Raw genomic sequence first — 15,917 nt, forward strand, 5'->3', positions numbered from 1 at the left:
TACTCCTATATATCAATCAACTACCACCCTGTCCAATATTACGCTTCTAGCTTCTAGGCAGAACATTAGCCTCTAATACCACAATTTGTTGAAGATTCACTTTGAGTCACTCACCTTTCATTCCTAACAGCATAAAAGAAATGAATTATATATATGATAACATTATTCTGATTTTGTCCAATAGAGAGAGAAATAAACATCAGTTTTGGGTGATTGGAACTCAATGTGGGAAGAGTGAATACATAAGTCTATGATCAAATATGGTCCCCTCTCATTTGAGGCTGCCTGTTGGGTCAACTGACATAAGCCTTCCCTTTTTCACGCCTTGTCCTTACTGCTCTCACATCCCTAGTACGGTCACTGCATTAAACACAACTTTTTTGCTCCCCAGCCAAAAGTGAAGTAAGAAGCAGCTCTCAAAATTCACAAGTCTAACAAAGACATATCACCTAATAAGGTTATAATATTGTGGTTGCATTAATCATTACAATCACATTATAACACAATTATAGTGTGATACTAAATCATAATGATACAGGTACATCGGAGGAATATATCAAACACATCAGACGTATCAAATTTAATATTATGGTTGTACCTCATTACAAGTAAGTGTGTGATGTGATACTTTTTTATTGACAATTGTTAGTATGTTAGTATTTTGTTTCTGGGTGAGACTTCACCCTCAACCTCTTTCACCCTAACCATCAAACCATCTCATAACAGTGATATTGTCACATTGGTCAATCGTATCACATAGAACTGTATCAAATTCAAAAATATTTATTTAATCATAAAAAATTCACATCACAACAATCTCAATTACCATAATCACAATCATTGTAATCATAACTACAATTGTTACCATAACCGCAATTTAAAACACAGATTATTACAAATACTCTCCCATTCCTCACTTTTCTTGCACCCAAAAAGAGAGGAATAGAAGCTATCATCTCGAGAACTCTAGTGCCATGCCTCACTAGCATAGTTAAACATTACTTAAACCTGCTACAACACACTCTGACCTCTCTCCATCTTCTTATCACTGCCTTTGTGGTCCACCCTCTATCGAGTTTTGTTAATATAGATTTTGGGGTTGGAAGTATTGAGAGGAAGAGACAAGAAAGTGAAGATATGGATTGGAATTGGAGCTCAAGAGTACCCTTTGTTCCTCCACCTGAGTCTTCCTTAAGCTTCCTCTACAACTGTAGTTACACCCCATATCCAGGTAAATGAACAAGCTTAAAACGCGAGCTAGTTTTCTAAAGTATTAATTAAACTTTTATATCATGAATATTAATGTGAATTTCATTTCTTCAGGTAGTTTCCGAGTTAGTTTTCAGAAGGGAAATGAAATACTTAATAATTATGAAATATATGATAATTTTTAAGCTTTCATTTTCTCTTTCTTCCGTTTTAGAATCAAACTTGTAAAACAAAAACCTTAAAGAACTTGCCCGGAAGACTTACTATAATTCTTTACATTATTATTACTATCTTCAGAGACAATGATTTTTTTGCTTTGAAGTGAATAGTTACTTGAAGCCCAAACAATTGTCCCACTTTAATTATTGATTTTCTGGATGTCATATAAAGTAGGTATTTTTGACTTCAAAGCATGATAATTTCAAAAACAAATGTGGTATTCTAGGAAAGTATTTCAAGTACACAGTCCATTTCTAGAAAAACAAAGGTAGAAAGAATGTGTGTATAATTCAATGTGTGTTTTAATAATTTTATCATTTAAAAAATAACTAATATATAACAATGATATATTTTTGTGTGCAAATATCATAACTATTCTTATCACAAGCATGATCTTTATACAACTCATAACAACAATTTTCACCAACTTTTAGTGTGCCTTATAAAAGTTATTGCATGAATTTGTAGCATGTAACACTTCTATTCTCATAAATATATATGGTATATATAGGCACTAGTGACACATTTGACATTATTTTTTTTTAAAAACAACCCTATCTCTTTGTTAAGGAATGGAAGTGAAACACCAATCATTGGCTGAAACAATTCCTGAAGCAATGGGGAAAATAAACAGTGAGAACCAGCTAATGGAGAAGAAGAAGAGACTAACAAATGATCAACTTGACTCACTTGAGAGTAGTTTTCAGAAAGAGATAAAGTTGGACCCTGAAAAGAAGATGAAACTTTCAAAGGAGTTAGGGCTCCAACCTCGCCAAATTGCTGTTTGGTTCCAAAATAGGCGTGCAAGGTGGAAAACCAAGCAACTTGAAAACTTGTATGATTCACTTAAACAGGAATTTGATGTCATATCCAAAGAAAAACAGAAGCTTCAGGAAGAGGTAGGTTAAATATGAAAATTACCTCTCCGTGCAGCTTTTCAAGATGTACCAGGAAATTTTGCTGTTGCTTAAACTTTGAGCCAGTATTTTAAATTGCGATACATGTGGCCACAATTACGATTGCAATGCCATTAAGGAGACTTGGGAAAATACAATATTGTGACCATAACTCTGTGTTGTGTAGTGCAATTTAAAACATTGCATTAAATTATAAGATGATTTTATTGCAATTAGTTAGTATATACAAATCATTGAATTGAATGGTTAAATAGGAGATGAGATGTACTTTCTTTTCTTAAAGGAACTAAAGATAATAAAGCAGTGAAAGTTGCTTATTTCTTCACTGAAGTATTTTGTAATCTGTATGAAAAAGTTGTCTAGTTGTATCAATATGTTGTTTCCTTCAATATCAGAACACTACTGCAACTCCATTTCATGTATATTTTTTAACACAATGATATGATCTTCTGTTTGTTCTTTGGTAGTTCATTTTCACATAGTACAAAAACTACTATTCCTTTTTTTTCTTCTCTTGTTTATATACCCATTGTCTCTATATGTTCAGTGATTGTTTTATTCTGAATTTTGAACTAGACATTCCTCCAAACTGGTTGATTCATGTAGCTGCTATGCCTTGTGCAGGTTGTGAAATTGAAGGCTATGCTGAGAGATCAAGCTTCAAGAACGAATATATCAGCAGGTTACACAGAAATCTCTGGAGAAGAAACTGTAGAAAGCACATCAGAGGCGCTGCGATGCTGCAACAAACCAGCTATAACTATTCATCAGCAGCAGAATATTGCAGACGGAAACTGTTCTTTCACTGTGCAAGATTATAACACAGTTCCAGTGCCACCCTATTGGGCTGGTGTTCCTTATTATCCTTAATCTGAAAGGACAAGTTTCATGTTTAGTTTAGATTGTGTGGTATTTTTTACATTGTGATTACTGGACTTGTGGGAAATTGAGGCCGCAATGGCAGGAAAATGCGGCTGATACAACTGTAATTGCTAACATGGTGTCGTTAGAGAGACTCTCGAAATCACAATATTGTATCTCTAATTGCAGTTCAGGAGTCAAGTCAAGTTTTAGCTTTAATCTATTTCAATAATTTTAACTCTATATGTGCAAGTTAGCTTAATTAGTTAAGTGTTTTTTGTTGCAACGACAGATTTGACGTTCTCAAACATTAATGGGTACTACGACAAATAAAAGTGAAGATCCTCACCCATACTTAATGGAAAAATATATCAAAAGGAAAAGGAAAAAAATCATATGATATAATAATTTTATCCTTTAAACATAATGTAATGACATTTTTTATCATTACCCTAACTGACAAATTGGGTTGTTGCTAACAAATATAAAAGATTGTCAAATACATAAAGTTTTTTTATATATTATTTTTCAACTAAAATTTATTTTAAGTCAATTTAAAAAGAGTTTTGGTTGATTTATTTTAAACAGTTTGGAATAAAGATGTTAGGATTAAATTTTACTAATTAATATTAATACACACTTAATTCATAACACTAATTCATCTAGCTATTAGAGATGGCAAAACAGGTTGCCCGATAAAAATTTAAGCGGGCGCGGGCATGCCCGCATTGGTTAACCGACAAAATTCAATGCCCTGTCCGTTTTAAAACGGGCTAACGGGCTTGCGGGCGGCCCGTAGACATTTTTGAATAATTAAAAAAAATAAAAAATTCATATAATAAATGAAATTAAATTAAATAAAGTAGTTGAAGATAAAAAATTAACAAAATTTTTGATATTTTATATGAAGTTTAACAAATTACATTAGATTACAATTTTTTTAGGGATTAAAAATCACATTACATCATAACTAACTTACTTTTTTCCTTAAATTATGTTTATGAGCCGCTCGCATGCCCAACGGAAATGCCCGCAAATTTGGCGGGCAAAATGGGTCGGGCGAAACGAGCAAATAGACACAACATTTATGCCCTGCCCGCAAAAATATGCAGGCTATGCGGGCGCGCCCGCGGGCAATGCCCGTTTTTCCATCTCTACTAGCTATGGTTATTTCACAACAATGAACCTAAACGATACTAAAAGCTAATGTTTTAGTCAATTTAATACTTCATGAAATACAACTCTACATCTAGCATCTCTATTCGTAAGATGAATAACTATGAGCAACAAAACTCACTTCTATGTCTAACAACTATGTTTGTGAAATTGAATTTTAATACAACATCTTAATTGTATTAATCGTCAATATCATAGTCATATTAGTAGCTTATTAATATAGTTCTATGTCCAGCAATTATACTAACAAGATGAGTATTTATGAATCGTTAACATACCTCTATGTCTAGCAACTATGTTAACAAAATTGAAAGTTATTAATCAATAATTGAATTAGCTCGAGTCTGGTAACTAAAATACAACATACATAAAGTGACTAATTGATACAAATTTATGTCTAGAAATTATATCAATATGATGAGTTGACAAAATCAGAATTATAATGAGGATTTCTCCATTCACAAATTCATACAAAAGGTGATCAATCTTAAAGTAAGCATTAAACATATAAACAACCTATAAGAATCAAGACATAGTGAAATAACATAGACTCGAACCAAAGTGTATACATAAAAATTATATTATATTCAATCACAACAAGGAAGAGGTTTAATTACACATTGTCATGGTAAGTAAACACAAAGATACAAAGAGAAAAACTAAGCTCATAGGAGAAGAAATTATCTCCTCAAAGAGTATAGATTTGCTCCTCTAACATTTCCTCATTGCTTCTACACCTCAATCTGAGCTAAACTACCCTAATAACTAAGAGAAATCAAGTACAAAGTGCTCATACTCGAATGCCCTTTAAAATGCTAAACTAGATCATCTTTTAAAGAGTCTGAACACTGCTAATTTTGTTGGTTGCATGTATTTTTGCTAAGTGCAATGGTTCGTCTGGCCAAGGTCGACTTTTCAGTTTGCTAATTTGCGTTGGGCGAAATTGAAAACTAGAATTTCTCAATTTTGCCTAGCGCAAGAATTTTGTTTGGCGAAAATCAGATACAATGTTTCTCCAATTTTTTTTCCATATTTCGCTAGGCTCAGCCAATTTTACATATTTCACAGATCTGATTATTCATATTAGAGATCCATATATTAGGAGCATCATATCCAAAAATCATCTCAATCCAACGATGAACGAATATGGTGTCATAATTTTACTCGGACTACTCATGGTTGCTATCTCATTCTCGCTCAGTTAGTTGTGGCTCATTATGGGAGAGATTCGTAGCAGATTTCATTGATCTGATAGTTCATATTGCAGTTCAATGTGTTAAGAACTTCATGTCCGAACTTTGTCTTGATCCAATGGGGAATGATTGCACCGTCATAATTTTACTCGGACTACTCTAGTTTGAATCCTTGTCTTTCCTTCCAAAATTTACTAAAAGTAAAATAGTAATTTTGAAACATTGATTATTGCATGCATAAACAAACTATACTCAAATTAAATCATTTAACTACAAATGTAATTAGTTTAAGTTGAAAAGTGCTAGCAAATGATATTAAAAATGTGTAAATTAACACTTATCAACTCTCCCCAACTTAAAACTTTATTTGTTCTCAAATAACAGTTCAAGCTAGAGTTTTTCAAAAAACATGCTTAGGTTTTTCAACAATATAAGTTATACTAAAATGATCACGGCATGCAACTCAACTAGGTGATTTTCTCAGCACAATTTTGACAAGTAGAATATTAAACTCAAAACTTAAGGTAATAGATGTTATTCACAAATAAAAAAAATGCACATTTCATTTAATTAGGAAGTGCATTTCTCATTTCTCTCCAACTGTTTATCTCACTTTCTTAAGTAGCGTATAACTCTCATTAGGATGCATTGAACCAACAACAAGTCGATTTTGGTATTGTCTCACGATCATCAAGAATAGTATGCAATATAGATCACTAAGATCTTCATTATGGTTGTACTGTGGTTGGGGTACAATGAACATTGTATTTCTGAATAATAAAGATCCTAGTAGGCTAAGAGAGTATTTCAACATACTTACTAATTCTCTTTTTATCCAAGTGTATCGCAATCACTCTTTTGTACTAAAACTCAACTGTATACTCTTTTACTTTACTAGCACAACATCAATCATCTTTTGTTTTCCTCTTTTTATGATGTTTTGATTTTTTATACATGAGATGAATTGATGGTTTACCACACATTTTTATGCAATGTTTTTTCTCCACTTTTCCACATATTCTATTCAATCTCCTCAACTTGGATATAATCATATATCATAATACACAAAAATACATAACATGTTCTCTTATTTTATTAGAATTAGGAGACTATTATTATTTTCATTTATGGGTTGAGTTATTTTCAATAAAGCATATAAGGCTCAAAGGGGCTAGCAAGACATAATTCATTTTTGGTAAGCTTTTTGTCCTAGTGGTTAAATTTTAAGAACAATGTCCTCTTGATCATTTCCATGCATTCTACTACCGTGATAATGAGAGACACAAGCAAAACCAACAGTGCAAGTCAGTGATATCTACTCATAATATAAAAATTTATCAACTCAAAATTAACACCACTCAATATAATAAGCATTCCTCCTGATTTCAGACAACTTCATGTTACACACACGGAGACTTACATGATCATAACATTTAAGCATGATAATGTCAACTATAAGTATAACCACGCAATTTTCAAAAGTCAATCACTCGCAATTTCATTTATATATTTTTTATGTAAGTTAAACATTCAATCAAGTAAAACGTGAAGCATTTAAGCTAACTAAAAAAAGCAGACATTTTAAAACAATCTCAAACAACATACACAATGCATAGTACCAAGAAACATTCATCTTTTAAATGACTAAAACGAAAATTCATAGACTCATGCATAGTAATAAATATCATAACATTCATCTTTTGAATGTCTCCAACATTGGGTATCAGTAGGTCAGAATACACCTAGAAGGAGGATTGAATAGGTGTCACGGATCACTTACTCCGCTTTTCCTATATTTGCACAAAAACTAAAACAGACTACAGTTAATCGATTATGATTGGTCTTAATAGATTAAACAGTGCTTCAGACTTAATCGATTATGCTTATGGATAATCAATTATCCTGACACTTACACAACTTGATTCTTAGGTTTCTTGCACAAGAAGTTACCAATTACCGATTCTTTACACATTTAATTGATTTATGAGATTACAGAAAAACAGTAAACAAATTATAGCATGCAACTAACATTAACACAATTAATCAACAAATTAAAGACGAAAAGTAAAGAGATTAGGGATTAGAAAGAGGTGCACAAGGAATTTTATCTAGGTTTGTTTGCGGTCCACTACAAACTACATATAGGCCTCACCTTCTGATCTCAATAAATTTTCTTCACTATTGCAATTGTAAGTTTTACAAACACATTTCCAATTACAAAACCTGAAAAAATAAGTCGATACTTACTTAGCTCCTATGAGCTTGACAACTTAGGTTTGACCTAACTAAATCGCCTACTAGGATCTCCTATCCTTTCGCGATCGGCCCCAGCCTTGGTATCACTCGAACTAAGACCTCGTAGCCTATGAGAAGATAATCAAGATCTCTCTTGTAGTGTAGAAATTCACAAAAAGATCAACTTCCTTATTCAAACAGAATGTATTGAGTTGACTTGAGTACTTATACTCAGATTCAACAACTGAAAACTAAATCTAAAACACAAAGCAGAAAATCCACAAGAACCTAATGCTAAATGAAATTTGATGCATTAGGTTTTCAAAAAATGATTCACACTCTGTTCAGAAAATATTTTCCTCACAAATCTCTCAAAGAAATCAAGAACTAGATGCAAGAATTCAATGCATAGAAAACTAGAGACAACATGCAATGATCTTAATCTCTAAGCCTAAATCAAAATGCTTTCACTCCCTAGGTTTTCTAAATGGACTTCCTCACTATAATGCAATCTATGAAAATGTATGCTCTCTAACAATTTTTGAAATATGCAAGTTATGCCACATTGACAAGAATTACATCATTTATACTAATGCTACTAATATTAATATTAATCGATTATTCTTCCATTTGATCGATTAATGGGATGTTAAAAATCAGTTCTATGTTACGTTTTAATTGATCATATGGTGTCTTAATTGATTAACGTGCTAACAATATCAGATCAGTTAGTAACTGAATTCTAAATAATCGATTACACAAACTACTTAATCGATTATACTGAGTTAAAATTGTTTTTCTTGATTTTTGGTAAACTACCTATATGATATGCACATGCTATACATAGCTTTTAAAAATATATTACCTTTAATGCATGAGACTATGTATATGTATGCATGATCCTACTTTCCATAAGATATCTAGATCTTATGTCTCAATTTTAGTCTTATTCACCTTTTAGTGCTTGTGAGACTTTCCTCCTAGGTTTACCTAACCTAGACTCAATCTAAAGCAGTCATCTTAAGACATCTAATACAAAGTAAATATAATAAAGCCCTAAGTCTATAGATGCAATCTATGAGTCTTCGGCTCGTTGTGTGTTGTATGATCTTCAAGCTTTTTTGTATGTGTGTTTTCTAGATCAAAACTCCGATAACCTTAAATGTGCAGGTCTTGACTCTTTGAACTTTCAATCTCCTCCTTTTGATGATGAGAAACACTTCACCAATTCCTTGTGTGATAAGCTTGATGATGATCAACATGTCTTTGCTTAGGTTGGTTATATGTCAAAATTGTGCTGCTCCCCCTTACGTTGTTCACCCCCTCAACCAAGCAATGAGGTGAAATACACACAAGTGGGTAGCAAACTTACGAAAGCTCAATAACCTGAAACACATCAATCGACAAACAACCTTTCTTCCCCTTTTGACATTATCAAAAAGTGTAGACAATGAAGTGATAATAATTGGTCAAAAATAAGAAGAGATATAAAATTGGTGAAAAGAACTATAATTAATCAGAAAGTACAGACTTTGATTTGATTAACCATTTTTTAGAAAATTGAACAGATGCACAAATCACTACCTTTAATCGATTATCGAGGACACTTAGTCGATTAAACTGAAAAACAATAGCATATGAACCAGGTCTGTATGACACATCCTGCATGTAAATATTCGATCAGTCATGGAATGATTAATAATTCTGATATAGTCAGGTTAAGCATGTATTAATTAAACAAATATGGCATACACGCAAGATATGATCAAGATACTCATAAAACCATAATCCATAAACCATTCGACATAATTAGCAATTGTTCAACAAAGCATGAAATTTGCGTAATTTTAAAACAAGTAAAGAAGTAGAGTTTGATAACATATTACAAGCCAAAAGAACACAATGCTCAAAATAACATGAAGTACACGACCCAAAACACAATACTAGATGACAAAACATAACACCCTACACTCCTAGACTAATCCTTAAATGGTGAAGGAGGACGTCTTGCTTGCGGATGCATAATGTCATGGGTGGTCCGAAGGAGGAATTCCAAACGGTTGATTTCTTCATTTAAACAATCATTTTGCCTCTCAAACCTCGATTGAAGCATGTTCCTTAGAGATTCATAGTGCGTGTCAATGCGAGCATTGAGCCTCTATTCCATAGCATCTAAATGTGCTATCCCAAATAAAGGTTCTTGAGGCATAGTAGACGCCTCCCCCTGATTCTCTTGAATCGGTTCATTCATAGGAACATCTTCATCAGATAAGTCCAAATCCACGGTTGTATTGTGATCCTCCTGGTATTCACAGGCATTGTTATACTTGTAAATGCCCATTTTGTGGATGAGATTATCGCCAATCAAGTGCTCACGAGAGTTTGTTGTGATAATCAATGTATCAAACGTATCTATTTCTAGATGGTCAATGATACGCCATATGAATATTCCATATGCAAGCAGCATTGTTATACTTGTAAATGTCCATTTTGTGGATGAGATTATCACCAATCAAGTACTCACGAGAGTTTGTTGTGATAATCAATGTATCAAACGTATCTATTTCTAGATGGTCAATGATACGCCATATGAATATTCCATATGCAAGCACCTTGTTCGATGAGGTTGAGATGCCATTCATGACCTTTAGAATATTCTCAGGCCATTTCATCCTTATGTTTTCTTGGAGAACAAACATGAATTTCAATTCGTTGTTAGTTGACTGAGCATGGTTAGTGTTTCTTCGTACTAGAATATACGCTACAATATAGTGTAGGAGACGATTCTCAACAGATAATGATCCAGCTTTTGTTAACTCACCTTGCATGTACATGTGAGGTCCTCTGAGACAAGATTTGTACATTTCAGTCGCATCAAATGAGTTCCATAACTTATTCGAGCAATCTCCAAGGCAGCAACCATCACTAGTTAGTCCACCCACATCGAGAAATAATGTTTCATTCAGTTCAAATAGTTTTCCGAAACCATAGACCAATAACTTCCATCTTTGTATCTAAAGTTTACATAGAATTCTCTAACTAGAGTAGAGTATACTTTACCATTAAGCTCGAGAAACTGGGTCACACCCTGAACTTCCAATCCATGTGGAAACTCGAAGCCTTAAGCTAAAATCCAAGCCATATCCTCAGTCAGATGTAGGTTGGTTTCCTCCCTTGGAACTTTTGTAGACGAGTTTCTTGCAAAATCAGTGAATAGTAGGGGTCACCGTGATTCCTCCTATTACCATGGCCAAAACCAGAGCCGAGTTCAGATCTTCTTGGATGATTAGCAGTGGTTTTGACTCTTTTCTATTTTCCATCAGCCATTTTTATGATATTAGAAAGCTCTAATCGACTATGTAATCAATTTGGGGAGATTCTGGGTTAGGGTTTTAAGTTGGGAGAAAACTAGATTTTCAAATTTCTTGAGGATTGGGGACTAATAGGTGACTAACAAGACTTAAGAACACTCGTTTTGGATTATTGTAGTAATAGGATAGATCAATTTCACGACTGGACAGAGAAACAGTAGGAATATAAGGTTTTAGAGTTTGCAAAAATTTCCTAAATACGCACTGAAATTGTTATATTTTATTGTCGTTAATCGATTAAAGATTATGTTAATCGCTTAAGACTAGTTAAAGTCCTAAGCAGATGAGCCCAGTTAATCGATTAAATGAATACTTAATTGATTGAATGAATACTTAATCGATTCAAGATAGAAATTTTAAAAGGTTTAAGCTACTGGAACTCAGTTTAATAGATTAGCATACAGGGTAATCGATTAACATCAGTAAAATTGCAAATTTGAGTATGTTTTGAGATTGACAAGGTATGCTAGGACTCTTGAGCTAAGAAACTATTATTGACAGAATTACACACTTCTAACACTTAAACATGTAATCATGAATGCAATTTATTAAGCACAAAGGGAAACATACATTTACATATAACAAATAGATAAGCACATTTATCATACAAAAGGCACAAAACACCATTAACCAAACTAGTTAAGATATATCAAAAATTCCAAGTTCTCTCCTACGAACAAAGAACGAGTCTCGTGGAAGGGGCTTGGTGAAAATATCTGCTAGTTATTTAGTGGTTTCGACAAATTCCAGTACATAATCACCTTTTTGTAAATAATCACGCAAATAATGGTGCCTTATCTCTATATGCTTAGTTCTAGAATGAAAGATGGAATTATTGGATAGGTTTATGGTGCTTGTATTGTCGTGTTTAATCAGTATCTTATCGAAAGAGAGACTAAAATCCATAAATTGCTACTCTATCGAAAGGATTTGAGCGCAACACACACTGGCGACAATGTACTCCTCTTCGGTGGTGGATAAAGCAACACAAGCTTGATTTTTGTTATGCCATGACACTAAGAAGCTACCTAATAGGTGGCAAGTTCCACTAGTCATTTTATGATCTAGTTTACACCCAGCGAAATTAGAATGGAATATCCTACCAAGGATAGTGAGGCATCCCTAGGGTACCATAGTCCTATATTAAGGGTTCTCTTTAAATATCTCATGATACATTTAACATAGGTAAAGTGTGATTCCTTAGGCATACATTGATATCTAGCACACATGCAAACACTAAACACAATATCAGGGCGACTCTCAGTTAAATACAAGACTGAGCCTATCATGCCATGATATTTAGTTACCTATATCGCTTTCCCTTTATCATCATTATCTAAGTAGCATGAGGATGCCATAAGAGTTGACGCTTCTTTGCATTTTTCCATCTCGAATTTGCATAGCAACTCTTTGCAGTATTTTGATTGGTGAACAAATATGCCACTGTTCATTTGCTTGATTTGTAATTCCAGAAAGAAGATAAGCTCTCCCATCATTGACATTTCAAATTCACACTGCATCAAATCAGAAAACTCCTTGCAAATGAGGTCATTAGTAGCTCCAAAGATAATATCATCAACATATATTTGAACTAATAGATCATGATTATCTGATTTTTGGATAAAGAGCATTGTGTCGACCTTGCCCACAACGAACCCCTTTTCTAAGAGAAAAGTACTCAGTATATCATACCAAGCTCGAGGAGCTTGCTTTAGGCCATAAAGTGCATTTTTGAGTTTATAGACATGGTTCGAGAATTTATAATTTTCAAAGTCGGGCGGTTACTCAACATAAACCTCCTCTTGAATGAATCCATTCAGGAAGGCTCTCTTAACATCCATTTGGAACAACTTAAAATTCATGATCGATACAAATGCCATTAGCATCCTAATGGCCTCCAACCTCGCAACAGGGGCGTAGGTTTCATCGTAATCGATACCTTTCTCTTGGTTGTATCTCTTGGCCACAAGGCGTTCTTTGTTTCATATTATTAAGCGAGATTCATCAAGTTTATTTCTAAAGACCCATTTAGTGCCAATTATCGGATGGTCTTCTGGTTTGGGGACCAAGTCCCACACATTATTACACTTAAACTAGTTTAGCTCTTCTGGCATAGCTATACCTAGTGCACATACTCCATGACCTCATCTATGGTACTAAGCTCTATTTGTGATATGAAAGCAACAAAATTACAAATATTACGCAAAGAACTACGAGTTACCACCCCTGTAGAGATATCACCTAATACTTTATCAAATGGATGGTCTTTCTTGGTTTTCCACGTCCTCGACAAGTCATGATGGGCCTCATTGACTTCTTGATCATCCTTATCTTCTTTTCCCTTTTCCAAGTCCTTAGAGTATGTTTCTTCCAAAGCACATATAACATCATCAGACAAAACCTTCATTTTCTCTTTTGGAGAAGATTCATCAAAATGAACATGAATTGATTCTTCTACAATCATAGTGTATTTATTAAAAACTCTAAATGCATTACTATGCCTGAATACCCTAAAAATATACCCTTGTCAACCTTTGAATCAAATTTTCATAAAGCTCGTTTTCCATTATTTAAAATAAAACACTTGCATCCAATGGCATGAAGATGAGATATATTAGGTTTTTGGCCTCTTAAAAACTCATAAGGAGTTTTTAACAATTTAAGCCTAAGAAGTAATCGACTTATTACATAGCAAGTCGTATGTACAGCATCAGCCCAAAAGTATTTAGGGATTTTTCTTTCATTAAGCATGCTCTTGGCCAACTCCTCTAATACGCGATTTTTCCTTGCAACAACTCCATTTTGCTAGGAGTTCTAGGAGCCGAGTATTGATGCAGGATACCATGTTTATCACAAAACTTGTCGAACATGTAGTTCTCAAACTCACCACCATGGTCACTTCGTATATATACAATTTTCAGGTTAAGTTGGTTTTTTATTTGCTTGGCAAGGCTCTTAAAGGATTTAAATGTGCCACTTTTAGCATAAAGGAACAGTGTCCATGTAAACCTAGAAAAATCATCTACGATTACCAAAGAATAATAGCTACCTCCGAAACTCATGATTTGCGATGGTCCAAACAAGTCCATATGGAGAAGCTCCAAAGGCCTAGTTGTGGAGATCACATTTTTAGTCGCAAATGAGTTCTTAACTTGCTTATACTTTTGGCAAGTGTCGCAAGCTTCTTTATATTTGAAATTAAGTTTAGGTAAGCCAACAGCTAAATTGTGTGATGACAATTTATCTAAGTGTTTAATGTGTATACGCACAACGCGCCTACGCCAAGGCCAAATGTCATTCTCTCTAGGGATAAAACATTTTGAGAACAATGTAGTGACATCCTCCAAATTAACAATGTATATGTTATTTATAAGTTGACTAACGAACTTAACATTATTTGATAAACTATCACGAATAATGCAACAATCAGAATTGAAGGATACTTTGTTACCTTTATCGCACAATTGGTTGATACTTAATAAGTTGTGCTCTAAGCCTTCCACATAGAGGATGTTCTCGATCACAGCATGAGAAGTATTACAAATAGTTCCAACTCCAAGTATCTTCCCTCGATTGTTGTCACCATAAGTGACATACCCTTTTTCTTTGAGTGATAGATCCAGGAATTTCGATTTGTCATATGTCATAGGCCTCGAACACCCGCTATCTAAGTACCAATGATGTCCATGCATTCATAGGCATACCTGCAAAAACAAATTACTTGTCTTGTTGAGGTACCCAATTAATATTGGGTCCCTTTCTGTTAGTAACCATGGTATTATGTTCCTTCTTCACCCAACTATAAGAACAATCAGGCACACCATATTTTCTAATATAACATGAAGTGGCGGTATAGCCGTAAGTGTCGCAATAGAAACAAGTAGGCATGTGAGTGTGTGACTTTTTACGATTATGGACTACAGGTTTCTTATATGGTCTTTTCTTGCTAGTTTGGGGTTTATAACTGTTAGGTATCAGTGGCCTAGGAACACCTAGAGGGGGGGTTGAATAGGTGTAGCGGTTATCGATCACCGCTTCTTGAACCAAAACCCAACTGTTGGAAACAGCCCACTTAATCGATTAATAGTAAGGTTTAATCGATTGACTATTACACAGAACAGAATGATCAGACATGCAATTTGCACAATAATTAAAACAGAATTAAACAGATATAATACAGATATTTTTACACACAATTATTAAGCATATGGCAATAAACAAATATCCATTATTTCAATTACAGATTCAATTTATAACAGCAAGAAACTTAAAGAAGATAAAGAGAGAAAGAACAATGCACAAAGGATTTTTATCCTGGTTCGTTTGCGGTCCACTGCAAACTACATCCAGGCCTCCCCTTCTGGTTGAGGGAGATTTTCTTTCTTCACAATATTGAAATATGGATACAAACACCAATTCAATTACAAGCACATAGGATGCTCCTTTCTTGAAATCTAGGACCTCTAAATCCTTGGTTTGACTCTACCCTTCCCTGAGAAAACCTTTCTCACGAAACAGCCCCAGCCAAGATTCTTGTCCTCAAATAAAGACCTCCTAGCCTTGGTGAAGAACTTCAATCTCTATGGTGATCTCACACCAAGAGACAAATCCAGAATACACAAAAAAACATGTTAAACAGCAAGGTATACTAAGCACAATAATGCTTGGAATATAACATGAAAAAGACTCAAAGATTAACCCTTTTACTAACCACTTAAGCCATCAAGATTCAAATG

At 33.9% G+C, this 15,917-nt stretch overlaps 1 protein-coding gene across 1 annotated transcript; it reads left to right on the forward strand.

Moving 5' to 3' along the window:
- The first annotated feature begins 979 nt into the window (after positions 1 to 979).
- On the forward strand, positions 980 to 3,396 carry LOC109337601 (putative homeobox-leucine zipper protein ATHB-51). The gene is made up of 3 exons (XM_019574608.1): positions 980 to 1,231; positions 1,999 to 2,327; positions 2,970 to 3,396. The coding sequence occupies exons 1-3, from the start codon at positions 1,138 to 1,140 to the stop codon at positions 3,213 to 3,215; spliced, it is 669 nt and encodes a 222-aa protein (XP_019430153.1). The 5' UTR covers positions 980 to 1,137; the 3' UTR covers positions 3,216 to 3,396.
- The last annotated feature ends 12,521 nt before the right edge of the window (positions 3,397 to 15,917 follow it).

This window comes from Lupinus angustifolius, unplaced genomic scaffold (genome assembly GCF_001865875.1).
Source record: "Lupinus angustifolius cultivar Tanjil unplaced genomic scaffold, LupAngTanjil_v1.0 Scaffold_8_291, whole genome shotgun sequence".
In the NCBI taxonomy this organism is placed as follows: Eukaryota; Viridiplantae; Streptophyta; class Magnoliopsida; order Fabales; family Fabaceae; genus Lupinus; species Lupinus angustifolius.